The 15,450-nt window shown below is 37.1% G+C and overlaps 2 protein-coding genes across 2 annotated transcripts in view; both read left to right on the top strand.

Moving 5' to 3' along the window:
* Window positions 1-15,450, top strand: part of SKIC3 (SKI3 subunit of superkiller complex) — a 242,511-nt gene that overhangs the window by 45,984 nt on the left and 181,077 nt on the right. The gene's annotated exons all lie outside the window — the stretch shown is intronic.
* Window positions 1-15,450, top strand: part of SPATA9 (spermatogenesis associated 9) — a 45,223-nt gene that overhangs the window by 17,475 nt on the left and 12,298 nt on the right. The window contains 1 exon segment of the mRNA XM_060146324.1: window positions 11,429-11,656. Coding sequence (XP_060002307.1) covers window positions 11,429-11,656 — 228 coding nt within the window.

The following is a 15,450-nucleotide window of genomic DNA, read 5'->3' as shown; positions in this document are numbered from 1 at the left end:
TTGCAATGTAGTTTACTTAAGATTTGCTTAATATAAAGTCAGAAAAATATCTAGATGTACTTTAAAACCTGTGGCAATTAAGTCAGTGAAAAAACATAATTGATATGTTATAACAATGGAAAGATAAATATGGCATGGGTGTGTGTTTTAATATGGAAAGAAAATAGTGATATCAATTTAAACAAAGTACATATGCATATGTTTTAAACATCTGTTGCAAAAAGGTTTTAGATATAATATTGGGAGTGGAAGGAGATAGGTAGAGAATCATAAAGACATTTAGTTAGGAAAAAGTAACATCTTGTTTAGGGGACACAGGTAACCTGATTTACTCAAAAGTACACAACTCGTTTTTTTAAAATATTTATTTGGCTAAACCGGGTCTTAGTTGGGGCATGTGGGATCTTTGTTGTGGCATGCAGGATCTTCGTTGTGGCATGCGAGATCTTCATTGTGGCACGTGGGATCTTTAGTTGCAGCATGCAAACTCTTAGTTGTGGCATGTGGGGTCTAGTTTCCTGACCAGGGATCGAACCCGGGCCCCCTTGCATTGGAAGCACAGAGTCTTAGCCACTGGACCACCATGGAAGTCCTAAAAGTACGCAATTCTTAATGGGAAAGTGCTGTTTTAGTCATTTTGGCCACGGTTGGAATAGAATATGTTGTAAAGTTATATGGTACAGTAACAACTTACTTATCCAGAAATCAGACTTTTGGCAATGTCAACATGAGGAACATAGCTAAAACCTGGAAGTAAACAAAAAAGCTCTGTGAGTAACATAGTAATCACAAAGTCTGTATATTTTATTCCAAAGGAGAGGTATTAGAGCTACCTTTAACCATTCATCCAGATAACCAGGCATTAGACACTTAATAAATACTTTGCCTGGAACTGGGAAGAAGGAATACAGAGATTAAACAAGGCAGGGTTCCTTCAGTCAGTGAGCTTAATCTCATGGAGACACAGTCATAAACAAGTAATTGCCATGGAATATGGTAAGAGGCATATACAATTTAGAGGAAGGAATGACTCTACATAGGGTAGTCAGAGAAGACTTCATGGAGGAAAGATGCTTAGACTGGGTCTCAGAGGATGAATAGGGAAAAATATTCCAAAGGAAGCAGTGTCATGCCAAAAAAGTATGAAACATCATAGCACGTTTCCAGAATGTTAAGTAAATTTGAATAAATGGCGTCAGTCTTGGGTCTAGACTTTAGGAATGGGCGATACTGAAATGTAAGTATCTGGATGCACAGTGGTAAGGTGGCATCTAGATGGTGGCTGGCTAAGTAGGAGAGGATAAGCCTTAAAAGCTCTAGAGGGCAAAATGGATTTTGTCATTCCATATCTTAACCTTGGTGTCTAGTTGCTTCCTCTTTTTGTATCCCCCTAGTCTTGGTATAAATTCTTTTGAAACATGAGAGATTTTTCTTGGCTATGCTCTGGGGTATTAAGGAAAGAGATGCTTGGTCTAGGATGTAAAATGGTTAAGGCCAGCACAGTAGTGTCAGTAATTATTGAGAAAACCTCAAGGTAAAGCCAAGGAAGCCTAGGCCTGGAAAGCCCTGTTGTCCTTCCAAGTTGTGATTCTCCCACCATTGCCAACATTAGAGAAACTGGGTTTTATTTAATCGAAGTTGCAACTTTCTTTACAACTTCCTTCATCTCTTCCTACCCTCTGCATAGCCTCGTTATCACTAGAGCCATAAGTATGCTTTATGTGAAATAGATTGATATTCTGATCCCCAAAGAAATCTAAGTTCCTATTTCCAAATCCCTGAAGTCGTTCACTTATAAGAACTATACCCCACCCAAGTGAAGAATATAAACATAAAGTTACTTTATTTCTCATTTTCAAAACACTTACATTGTTCTTTTTCCACCATTTACTTTGAAGAAAGTGTTGCTGAGATTGGCAGGAAACCTGAGTAGTTAGGGGATATTATAACACATTGAAGTTATTTGCTCTTCAAAAATAAATTATCCAGAAAACAATGCTAATACTCTGTTCTTAACTAGATTATTTTTAAGGGTCAGATTAGAAATGTTGCAGATTTTATTATTTCTAGTGTGGTCCATAGTTCCCAATTTTGTATACTACAAAATTGAGGATTGTAGACAGAGCATAATAGAATCCATGGAAAATTTTGGCCTTTACATATGTAGATACATTTTTCTGAATTCTCTATGCTTTCTTTTTTTCTTTTTAAACATGTGGGACAAAAACTGCTGGTGTTACCAAACCAGGTTTCTTTGTCCGACATGCAGAAAGGCTAATGCTGAGACGCTGAGGTTTGCAGCAGAGAAAGGGTTTATTCAAGAGGCAGCCAAGTGAGGAAACAGGAGAGCAAATCTCTGATCCACCTCCCCAAAGGCAAGGGGCTTGGATTGTTTGTGCATGAAGAGTATAGCGTAGTCAGAGAGGCCCGTGAAGGTGTTTGGAGGCGGGAAAAAGGTGAGGTAATGTCTGCTCTTTGCAGGCATATCTGAGTTACATGCTTCTTCACAGGATGTATGTTCAGAAAATGTGGGTGTTAGCATGATCTGGGGGTGGAACTTTTGGCCCTCAGATGTCAAAAGGTCACCCATTGCACACTTGAGCAGGCTCAGTTGAATGGTCAAGTGGTCTTGACCAGTTTGAACTGGGCAAGATTAGCTCCATGTTTCTGAAGCAGCCATTACTGTAGCGACCCATATGTCAGAGGTGTTATCTGTAGGGGGTGGTTAAAGGAGTCTTGTGATATACAGTATTTGTCTAAGGTATGTGAAGCTTGGAAGGTACGAAATTTGCAGGAACAATTAAGGCAAGTTTGATCAGTGGAGGCAGATTACAAGCATAGGGATTTTTAACAAGACTCTCCCTTATCTGCTGTTCTGTAAGACAAGCTAAAGAATTGCTGTCAGTCGCCAGTTTCTGTTAACCCTATGGGGAACAGGTTCAGAATGAGCTTTTTAACCTTGTGGGGCACGGTTTCACTAGGGATGCACCAGTGATGTCTGGAAATTACTTGTATTGGCATTGGGGTTTCTAAATATAATGAGAGTAGAACTGTAACTAGAGTGTTCTATAATTCAGTTGTATATTTGTCTTTGGTGAGTTGTTTCTTGTGGGACACTATCATTGTGAAAATTCGCAGAGCACGTTGTGCACTGAAATCTTTCTGGGTAGTTTCTAATTTAATATTTGTTATATTTTTCCAATATATATCTATACTAACTTGTTATATTTTTCTGATATTTTTCATTCATTCACTGAAATGAATATATTTATAGAGCACCCATTATGTACCAGACACTATTCTAGGCCCTGGGGAAAGATCAGTGAGCCAGATGGATATAGAACACTGCTGCCGTAAAACTTATGTCCTAAAAAACCCCAAACTTATATCCTAGTCAAATAGAAAACCAATAAACAAGGAAAATAAACTACAGATTATATTAATGGTAGGTCTTAAGGGGAAGAAAGCACATAGCAGAGAAAGGATATGAAGTAGGGGTAGGGATAAGGAGAACAATTGATGGGAAAGGTAAGACCAAGAGAGTCTTAGTGAGAAGGTGATTCTTGAATTAAGACTTAAAGGAAGTATCCACCTCCTAGAGTAATGAAAATAAAAACAAAAATAAACAAATGGGATCTAATTAACACATTATTGACCCAGGGGATTTTTGCAGAAACTAACGCCTGTGGCCGTAATACGTCTCCCGTCAAAAATGTGTTAAACTTAAAAACTTTTGCACAGCAAAGGAAACCATAAACAAAACAAAACCCTCAGACTGGGAGAAAATATTTGCAAATGAAGCAACCGACAAGGGATTAATCTCCAAAATATACAAATAGCTCATGTAGCTCAATATCAAAAAAACAAATAACCCAATCAAAAAAGGGGGGAAGATCTAAATAGACATTTCTCCAAAGATGACATACAGATGGCCAAGAAGCACATGGAAAGATGTTCAGCATCGCTAATTATTAGAAAAACACAAGTGAAAACTACAATGAGGTATCACCTCATACCAGTCAAAAAAATCTACAAACAACAAATGCTGGAGAGGGTGTGGAGAAAAGGGAACCCTCCTACAGTGTTGGTGGGAATGTAAACTGGTGCAGCCACTATGGAGAACAGTATGGAGGTTCCTTTAAAAACAAAAAATAGAACTACCATATGACCCAGCAATCCCACTCCTGGGCATATACACAGAGAAAATCATAATACAAAAAGATACATGCACCCCAGTGTTCATTGCAGCACTATCTACAATAGCCAGGACATGAAAGCAACCTATGTCCATCAACAGAGGAATGGATAAAGAAGATGTGATACATATATACCACATGGAATATTACTTAGCAATAAAAAAGAACAAAATAATGCCATCTGCAGCAACATGGATGGACGTAGAGATTGTCATACTGAGTGAAGTAAGTCAGACACAGAAAGACAAATATATGATATTGCTTATATGTGGAATCTAAAATAAAGGGGGAGTACAATTGAACTTACTTACAAAAATAGAAGTAGAGTCATGGATATAGAAAACAAACTTATGGTTACCAGGGGATAAGGGAGGGAGGAGGGATAAATTGTGAGATTGGGACTGACATATACACACTACTAAATATAAAATAGATAACTAATAGGAGCCTACTGTATAGCACAGGGAACTCTACTCAATACTTTGTAATGGCCTATATGGAACAAGAATCTAAAAAAAAAAAAAAGAGTGGATATATGTATATGTATAACTGATTCACTTTGTACACCTGAAACTAATACATTATAAATCAACTATATTCCAATAAAAATTTAAAAAAGAAAAAGACTTGAAGGAAGTGAGGGAGCAAACCTTGGCGTCCTTGAGAATCAAATGGCATAGTTAGTTCAAAGTCCCTGAGATGGGAGTATACCTAACAAGTTCAATAAATAATGAAGGAGGAAAAGGGAGAGAAAAAGACTGTGAGGCCAGGGAGGTAAAGAAGAGGCAGCCTTTGTAGGACCTTGTAGACCATTGTATGTACTTTGGCTTTTACACTGAGTGCACCAGGAGGCCACTGAAGTGGTTGAGCAGAAAAGCAAGATCTGATGTGATCTAATTTTTAATTGTGTCTCTTTGGCTGATGTGTTGAGGAACAGAATGAAAGTAGGGAAGGGTGGAAGCAGGGAGGCCATTGATGAGGCTAATTTTCAAGTCTGGAGACGAGATGACAGTGGTATATAAATAAAGTGGACTGAGTGTTGGTACTGGGGCTAGTGAGGAGTGGTCAAATTCTGGGACTATTCAGAGAAAGAACTGAATAAGATTTGCTGACAGGCTGGTTTTATAGATGTACAGTAGTAAAAAGCTGATGTTACTAGAAATTGGAGTTCAGCATTAAAACTGCTGATGATAGAAAAATGGGCATGGCTCTGGAAAAAAGAAAAGTAATGGGGAAAGCAGGATATATATTCAAAGAATGGAGCTCAAATAGAGAATATGGAGCAGGATTCTTGAATAAATCTGATTAAATGATGCTAAGTTTGTTTTGGCAAATGGTCTTTAAGTACCTTTGTTTATCTCTGAGGTGTTGGTGGTGGCTGGGAGTTGGACTTTCTTTTCTGACATTTGCTGATATGCTCAGATTATGAACATATGACAAAAAATATCATCTGAATTTGCACACTTTGCCACTGACTCCAGGATGTTTAGGCCAAGGGTCAAAAAATTAAAAAGGGAAAAAGAAGGAAATAAGGACTTCTTAATTTCAGTTCAACATTTAAATTTACACATATGGTTTGGTAGGAAAATACATAGCATAGAGAGTAGACAAAAAGGAAAAGCTGGTACCTCAGAGGGGAAAAACCTTTTATTTAAAAATTTTCTGTTAGAGCTAATTTAAAAAAATAACTCATTGAAAGTAAGAGTGAATTGGAACCATCCTCATAAACTGGTGACTGTTTATTTAAAAAAGAAGAACGTCTCCTTCTGCATCTTAAGGAATGTGAGTAGCCTTTCCCTGCTGTCACCTTTGTATTCCCAGAGTCACGAAGAACCATTGACCATGCACCCCCAAGCCCAGATTTGGTTTCTAATACACTATTCTTCTTAAAAGCAATAATGGTCTTCTTGGGAACAAATTTATTTCATGTTTTGTGGCAGGGAAAATAAAAGGGTCAGAAACATATTTTGTTGTTAGAAATAATTCTTTCGGTTATCTAGGAAAGTATCAAAAAAGGCAGGCATTTTAAAAGGGAAATGCAGTTGTCATATTGTAACCATTTAAGCATTAAAGGGAAACAAAAATATTAATTAGGAACAAGTTAAGTCTGTTGGAAAAAGCCATAAACTCACGAGGATACTAAAATGAGAAAGATAACACAAAATGCGCTAAAGCATTATTATAATGCACTCGAATTTTTAAAAATATTGTCTATAATAAATGCTGTATTTTGGTGAACACATTATATGAACCTTGCAGGAGAATTTTTATTAATAGATTATTTATTACAAATAGGCTTATTTTTCTACAGAGATAAAAATTTAGAATTTCTGAAAGAGAGGAAAGTTGAATGGATCAATCTAGTATAATGTTTGGGGGAATGCATCAATACTGGTTAATAGAAATACATGTGTAAAGTCAGTGAATCCAGGCCAACACGTACAGATCACTAAGATTTTGTGAAGGAACTCACAAAATCAGAAGAGGGAAACTACAGAATGTTGTTTTGCAACTGAAGAAATGAAGGGTCCCTAAAACACTGAAAGACCACATAGACAAGGTTTCACTAAAGGTGGAACTGCACATATCCAACTCCTGTTTGCCCTGGCAATGTGGTCCTCACCTCTGGTTACAAATTATAATGAGAGAAAACACAGTACTGTCGGCCCTTGGTATCCAGGGATTCAACCAACCTGTGATTGAAAAAAATTCCAGAAAGTTCCAAAAAGCAAAACTTAAGTTTGTTGATTTACATAGCACTTACATTGTATGAGAGTTTATAAGTAATCTAGAGATGATTTAAAGTATAAAGGAGGATATGCATAGGCTATATGCAAATACTATGCCATTTTATATAAAGAACTTAAGCATCCACGGATTTTGGTATCTTCAGGGGTTCTGGAACTAACTAATCCACATGGGATGCCTAGGGACAACTGTAAATTGTAATCAGAGGTAAAACCAAACTTATTCCAGCTGCTCCACCTTGAGGAGGAGTTAGGAGGAAGAGTCAGTGCAGCAAAGCATAACGTCACAAGAGAAATTGAATCTGTATGTGCAGGAACTTTGGATACTGCAGACAATGTGGTTTCTCTTCAAGGTGTGCATGCAACCAGCTTAGATAATATCAAGTGATTGCACCTGTGTGTTCTTTTCACTTGTTCTACCTACCATGTAACTGCTTGTAAGGATTGCTGTGCTCTAAAGTGGCTTGAAATTATAGCAACTGTAGCAGCCCACAACTTAGTCCATCCTCTACTGTTCTACTGACGAGGAGGGTTGAGACCACAGGTGGACTACTGGGACTTTTTTGCTAAAGTTAATAGATTAAGCCACGGTAGGACACCAGGTGTTGCAGAAGTACATCTTCATTGACAGGCTAGAACAGCTTTTGGTTATCTCCACTGACAAATGCTGAAGAGTAAGAGAAGTACTGAACTTTGATGACAAAAACAGCACTAATAAAATTATGACTTCAGGATAAAAGTTGAGGCATTTAAAATAAATATACAGCATGTTAGCTCTTAACCAAATATATGATGCTTATTGTAGACAAAAAAATCCAAAATATGTTTTGCACTTATATATTTGTACTCAATAATTAAATGAGATTCAAAGTTGTTTCTTTGTGTTATTAACCAACTCTTTCCCCCAAGTTATGTACTGAAAAGCCAGAATAGCTCATAAAATTACTTAAATGAATAATGGAAATTATACTTGTCTGTTGCCTGGAATGCAGTCTAACCTGTGGTTCACTTTCTGCTAGAACAGAGAAAGAACTACATGTCCTGTGTTTTAGAAATGCCAGAAATTTTTCCTGTCAGAGTGCTCATAGAAGATTTGAAGTTTTCAGAACTACAAGTTTTGTAAGCTTGTGGATTAGTATGTAGGGTTTTTGTTTCATTTTTCTTTAAACAGTACAATGCAGTGTGTATATATGCTATATTTTAACATTAAAAAATTTAAAGTAAATTGTACATTATGATTATGTATATATGCTATATTTTATATACGAGGCTGTCCACTCTCACCACTTTTATTCAATGTAGTTTTGGAAGTCCTAGCCACAGCTACCAGAGAAGGAAAAAAATCAAAGGAATCCAAATTGGAAAGGAAGAACTAAAACTGTCACTGTTTGCAGATGACATGATACTGTACATAGAAAATCCTAAAGACGCCACCAGAAAACTACTAGAGCTCATCAATGAATTTGGTAAAGTTGCAGGATACAAAAGTAATATTTAAAAATCTGTTGCATTTCTATACACTAACAACAGACTATCAGAAAGAGAAGTTAAGGAAACAATCCCATTTACTATTGCATCAAAAAGAATAAAATACCTAGGAATAAACCTACCTGTGGAGGCAAAAGACCTGTACTTGGAAAACTATAAGACACTAATGAAAGAAATTGAAGACACACAAACAGATGGAGAGATATACCATATTCCTGGATTGGAAGAATTAGTATTGTTAAAATGACCATACCACCCAAGGCAATCTGCAGATTCAGTGCAATGCATATCAAAGTATCAATGGCATTTTTCACAGAACTAGAACAAATAATTTTAAAATTTATATGGGAACACAGAAGACCCCAAATAGCCAAAGCAATCTTGAGAAAGACGAACAGACTGGAGGAATCAGGCTCCTGGACTTCAGATTATACTACAAAGCTATACTAATCAAAACAGTATGGTACTGGCACAAAAACAGACACATTGATCAATGGAATGGAATAGAGAGCCCAGAAATAAACCCACACACTTATGGTTAATTAATCTGTGACAAAGGAGGCAAGAATATACAATGGAGAAAAGACAGTCTCTTCAATAAGCTGTGCTGGGAAAACTGAACAGCTACTTGTAAAAGAATTAAATTAGAATGTTCTCTAGCACCACATACAAAAATAAACTCAGAATGGATTAAAGACCTAAATGTAAGACTGGATACTATAAAATTCCTGGAGGAAAACATAGGCAGAACACTCTTTGACATAAATAGCAGCAATATTTTTTTTTGATCCATCTCCTAAAAAGCAAAAATAAACAAATGGGACCTAATTAAACTTAAAATCTTTTGCACAGCAAAGGAAACCATTGACTAAACAAAAAGACAACCTACTGAATGGGAGAAGATATTTGCAAATGATATGACTGGTAAGGGGTAATGTCCAACATATATAAACAGCTCATACAACTCAACATTTAAAAATCCAACAACCTGCTTAAAAAATTGGCAGAAGAACTGAACAGACATTTTTCTAAAGAGGAAATGCAGATTGCCAACAGGCACATGAAAAGATGCTCAACATTGCTAATCATCAGGGAAATGCAAATCAGAACCACAATGAGATATCATATCACACCTGTCAGAATGGCTATCATCAAAAAGAACACAAATAAATGTTAGTGAGGGTGTGGAGAAAAAGGAACCCTCCTACACTGTGGTTGGGAATGTAAATTGGTGTAGCCACTATGGAAAACAGTATGGAGATTTCTCAAAGAAAACTAAAAATAAAACTATCATATGACCCAGCAATCAGACTCCTGTGTATATATCCAAAAAATCAAAAACACCAATTCAAAAAGATACATGCACCCCAATGTTCATAGCAACATTATTTACAATTTCCAAGATATGGAAGCAACCTAAGTGTCCATCAACAGATAAATGGATAAAGAAGATGTGGTGTATATATACAATGGAATATTAGCCATAAAAAAGAATGAAATTTTGCAATTTGCAGCAAAATGGGTGGACTTGGAGGGCATTAAAATGAAATAAGTCAGACAGAGAAAGACAAATACTGTATGTTATCACTTATATGTGTAATCTAAAAAATACAACAAACTAGTGAATAAAACAAAAAAGAAGCAGACTCACAGATATAGAGAACGACCTAGTGGTTACCAGTGGGGAGAGGGAAGGGGGGTAACATAAGGTTAGGGGATTGGAAAAGGGTTATTATGGGATTATATGAAATCATGTATGTTAAACTTCTGAAAATTGTAAAGCACTGTAGAATTTAAAGAACTTTTCATTCAATTAAAAAAAAACAGATGTCTCAAGTTAATGAATTTAGCACTTTTCTGTGTATGGGAAGAAGCAAGAGTCTGGGATCGTTAAAATCATTCCTTTGATATGCACCTTAACTAATAAAAATTTTTTTAAGTAAATTGTACATTATGTATTATGTATATATGCTATATTTTATCATTTAAAAATTTTAAAGTAAGCTGGGAAACTATTTGTAACAGTTTTGAATAAGAATTATTATTTGAACAATTCAAACACTGAATGATATTTGAATACGAATTGTTTACTTTTGGGACTTCCCTGGTGGTGCAGTGGTTAAGGCTCTGAGCTCCCAGTGCAGGGGGCCAGGGTTTGATCCCTGGTCAGGGAACTAGATCCCACATTCATGCTGCAGCTAAGAGTTCGCATGCCACAACTAAGGAGCCCATGTGCCTCAACTGAGGAGCCAGAGAGCTGCAACTAAGGAGCCTGTGAGCCACAGAGCCCATGTGCCACAACTAAGGAGCCCACCTGCACAACTAAGATCCAGTGCAACCAAATAAATAAATATTTTTTTAAAAGATTGTTTACTTTTGAAAGAGCTCTTTTAAAAAAAATCAATGCAAAAAACATAAATCCAGAGAGAAAAATGAAAAATTTATATCTTTAGGCTACTAACTTAACTCTGGATATTTATCCTAAGGAAAAAATCGTATATTCATATAAATATTTAAATACCTGGGGTGGGGCCAATGAACTGTAAGGAGGGTGGGAGATAATTATTGGACACTTAGTATCAGGCACAGTGTACAGTTATGTGGTACTTGTCTCTGCCTGAAGTAGATTTTAAAAATGCACTGGAAACAAATGGGTGGTTGCTGGTAGGGTGAGGGGGAATGGAGGGAGGGAGCAGTGTGAGTGAAACAGGTGAAGGGGATTAAGAGGTACAAATCTCCAGTTCTATAATAAGTAATGGGAATGCAATATACAGCATAAGGAAGATGATCAATAATATTGTAATAACTTTGTATGGAGACAGATGGTTACTAGACTTGTGATATTCATTTCATACTGTTTGCAAATGTCAAATTATATAGTATACCTGAGACTAACAATACTGTACATCAACTATATTTCAAATAAAAAATTTTTAATAAATAAATACTGCACTGGAGAATCACACATCAGTCACTTTTCAAAGGCTTATTTTCCAGAAAAGAGAACCCGTGCAAAAAACATCCAAAATCAGAATGGCTGTTGCTTTAGCCAAGATCAACCGAGGAACATTAATTTGAGGATTAAACAGCATATCCAGATCCTCCAAATCAGTTGCCAGACTTCTGCAGCCTCAGCTTGCTTGCAGACTTTTAGAGTTAAGGGACGTATCTCATCGTCTGCTCAAGGAAGTTAATGCACCAAAGCAACCCCTATATAACATGCAGGTAAGTAAATATTGCATTTGCACAGGCTATGGATCTTTTTTTAGGAAGTATTTTGAAATTGTAAGATTTGGAAAATGAAAATGTAGCACATTTGGTTGTCCTAGATGTAAAACAAGAATGGTTGGATAAGAGAAATAAATAGATGGGCCTTTTTTCAGTATAGTATATTCTCTTGTTTAAATAAATGTGAAGAAGGAAGTAATGCAGACTTTTTTCTCCCTTGTTATTTGATTGAACTAAATGAAACTATCAATTTCAAATGGTTCAACCTAAATATAAGCATGCAAATTACCACCTATGTCAAATCTGAAAGAAATTCTACAACAAGCCTTAAAAATGATTGTGCTTTGTGTCCTTTTCCCCATAACCTTGTTATGTTTCCAAGATAATCTTTGGCATAACATATTGAGTATATTTAGCTATAAACTCATTTCGATAGACCTGTCAGTGTCCAGGTCTATTTCAAATATGTCTGCTATGTTGTTTTATTGAGGTCCTATTATATTTTGTCAAAGTTTTTCAGGACCAGTTTCTTTTTTTCTGAACTTTATGGCACAGAACTCTGGGTTTTTCAATCTGGGCATTATTCAAAGCATTCCTTTGTTGAAGGGAGAGTTAAGCCAGAAAGGAGATGTATTAGTTCTTGTACTCGAACAAACCAGAGTTGAGAACGTTTCAGGCATAGCTGGATATAGGTACTCAAATGATACCTTCAGGATCCTGTTTCTCTCTTTTACTGATCTCTTGGCTCTGCTATCTCTGTGTTGACTCCATTCATAGACTGACTTTCCCCTCGTGGTCACAAGATGATTTGCAATTGTTCCCAGGCTACATCCTTCCAGGTTCAATTACAGCGGAAAAGAATGAGTCCTTGACCCAGCATTCCTGGCCAAGTCCTGAGGTTCACTCTAAGAGAATGGCTTACCTCTAAACCAGGGAAATGGGGGTGCATTGATTGGCCTAGGACTTGATTACCTGCTTCATTTCTAGAGTAGGGGTTGGAGCCCCATCCAGACAACATGACTTAAGAATGGGGAAAGGATGAGTCCTCAAACAAAAATCTGTGTTGTTTTAAGAATATGAGAAAATAGATGATGGGTCGCTAAAATAAATGAAATATTCAGTATATAGGAATCTGTTTTTAATGAAAGATTTTGACATTTCCAGAAATCATCAGATATTTCAATTATGAGTTGCCTGAGACAACATTTGTAAAAGGCACCTTTATAATACCTGATGTTTGAGAAAGTAAAAAATGGTTTCTGTTTGTTAACCATTGGATTTCTGAGCACTATTAAGGCTTATTCCTGTATCTTTAGATCATCAAAAAGAAACATAGATGAACTGTATTATTTTTAAATTCCCAATGAAATGTCTTTCTGAATCTAATGTTTTGCCTTGCTGTTTCTTTCCTTGCATTGTTAGACCCATAGTTTTCATAGAGAGTTGATGTAAGAAGTGTCCTTTGAAGAATATTTCTGTATTTATTATGAACTTATGTTTAAAGACACTGTCCATTATTGTTATTCAGAGTCTTTCTTTTTTCTCCTCTTTGCTAAGTTGAAACTGTGAAGGAGCTGAGATTTTACACTATTTATGAGCTAACAAGTTAGTTTGCCACAGTTATAGAAATACACAGGCACACACACTGACAGAAGAGACAAGCAAAAGCAGCAGCCAGAGCAGTAGCTTGTGTCAGTTCCCACAGGGCAATGTGGTGACAGCCAGATGTTAACTATGTGTGTAGTAAGTTGCATTGCAGGAGAGGAACCTTGAAATCAGGAGACTCATCTTTTTATAGGGATCCTGGCACATCTGCCCAGCATCCGAGAGAGAAGCTGGGGGGGGGGAGGGAGAGGGGGGGAGAGAGAGAGAGAGAGAGAGAGAGGAGAGAGAGAGAGAAACAAATGTTTCTGGAGGGTAAGGAGGTTTTATCTTTAGTGCCCTGTGACATATCTTGGGAAGTACATCTCTAGATCTCTCCAAAGGAATATACTTTCTCTAGCTTACAAAGCTGTTTGCTATTCATCCATATCAGAAGGCCCAATCTGCACAGCTGGGGGTCCCCAGCCCAGTTGGGAACTGGACTGCACAGCAGGAGGTGAGCGGCGGGTGAGCAAGCGAAGCCTCATCTGTATTTACAGCCGCTCCCCATCGCTCGCATTACCACCTGAGCTCTGCCTCCTGTCAGATCAGTGGCGGCATTAGATTCTCATAGGAGCGTGAACCCTACTGTGGACTGCGCATACGAGGGATTTAAGTTGCGTGCTCCTTATGAGAATCTAATGCCTGATGATCTGAGGTGGAGCTGAGGAGGTGTTGCCAGTGCTGGCAGTGGCTGCAAATAACAGATTATCATTAGCAGAGAGGTTTGACTGCACAGAGACCATAATAAATCAGTTGCTTGTTGACTCATTTCAAAACCCTATCAATGGGGCTTCCCTGGTGGCGCAGTGGTTAAGAATCTGCCTGCCAATGCAGGGGCACAGGTTCGAGCCCTGGTCCAGGAAGATGCCACATGCCGCGGAGCAACTAAGTCCGCGAGCCACAACTACGGAAGCCTGTGCACCTAGAGCCTGTGCTCCACAGCAAGAAAAGCCACCACAGTGAGAAGCCTGCACACTGCAATGAAGAGTAGCCCCTGCTCACCACAACTAGAGAAAGCCCGAGTGCAGCAATGAAGACGCAACGCAGCAAAAAATAAAATAAATAAATTAAACAAACCAAAAACCCTATCAGTGAGTGGCAAGTGAAAACAAGCTCAGGGCTCCCACTGATTCTGCATTGTGGTGAGTTGTATAATTATTTCATTATATATTACAATGTAATAATAATAGAAATAAAGTGCACAATAAATGTAATGCACTTGAATCATCCGGAAACCATCGGCACCCACCCCTGGTCCATGGAAAAACTGACTTCCACGAAACCAGTCCCTGGTGCCAAAAAGGTTGGGGACTGCTGCTGTACAGGAATGAGAGATATCTATGGAGAATTGTCTCACAATACTCATGAAAGTTCAGTGGCAGGAAGATAATCTCCCTTTCCAGTGGAGTCTGTTTCCTTCTATCCAATAATGAGAACTAAAAAACACAATGTGCTTGCCTTTTGCCTTGCCTGACAGTGAGTTTCCACAGGTGAAATTAGAGCTCATTTGTGATAACTTATTCCAGGAAATGAGATGAAGGAACCAGGTTGAGGGACTAAGTGATTTGTCCAGGCTCCATATACTGTCTCTTTTGACATCAATACAGAATCAACACCTATGAAATATCTTCTCCTTTGCTCTTGTTCTAATTGTCTTAGGAGCTAGCTTTAATTTTTTAAATTCTTATCAATAAAATATTTCAAAATATATAAAAAATAGTTTATCAGAAGTCCCACCCAAATTTAAACTGGTAGTAATATTTTGCCATATTGCCTTTAGATATCTGTTTTATAAAAAGAAATATAATTAACCATGCTCCGATCCCTTCCTTTTTTTGTCTACCAAAGGTAATCATTATCCTGAAGTTGATGTAAGCATTTTCATGCATGTTTTATATTTTAACTACATTTGTATACATCTATCATCCTATGCATATTTAAAATTTATATAAATGATATGATACTGTACTTACTCTTCTGAAACTTCCTTTTTCACTCAACATTTTTGATATATATAGCTATGGTTCTATGGTTTATTACTTTAACTTCTTTGTGGTATTCCATTATAAGAAAAAGTAATCCACAGTTTATCTGTTACTGAACAGATGGACAATTTAGTTTCCAAAATTTTTGTATTACAAACAGTG

This window comes from Lagenorhynchus albirostris, chromosome 3 (genome assembly GCF_949774975.1).
Source record: "Lagenorhynchus albirostris chromosome 3, mLagAlb1.1, whole genome shotgun sequence".
In the NCBI taxonomy this organism is placed as follows: Eukaryota; Metazoa; Chordata; class Mammalia; order Artiodactyla; family Delphinidae; genus Lagenorhynchus; species Lagenorhynchus albirostris.
The sequence above is the reverse complement of the archived record's forward strand: the minus strand, read 5'-3'. Positions and strand labels throughout refer to the sequence as shown.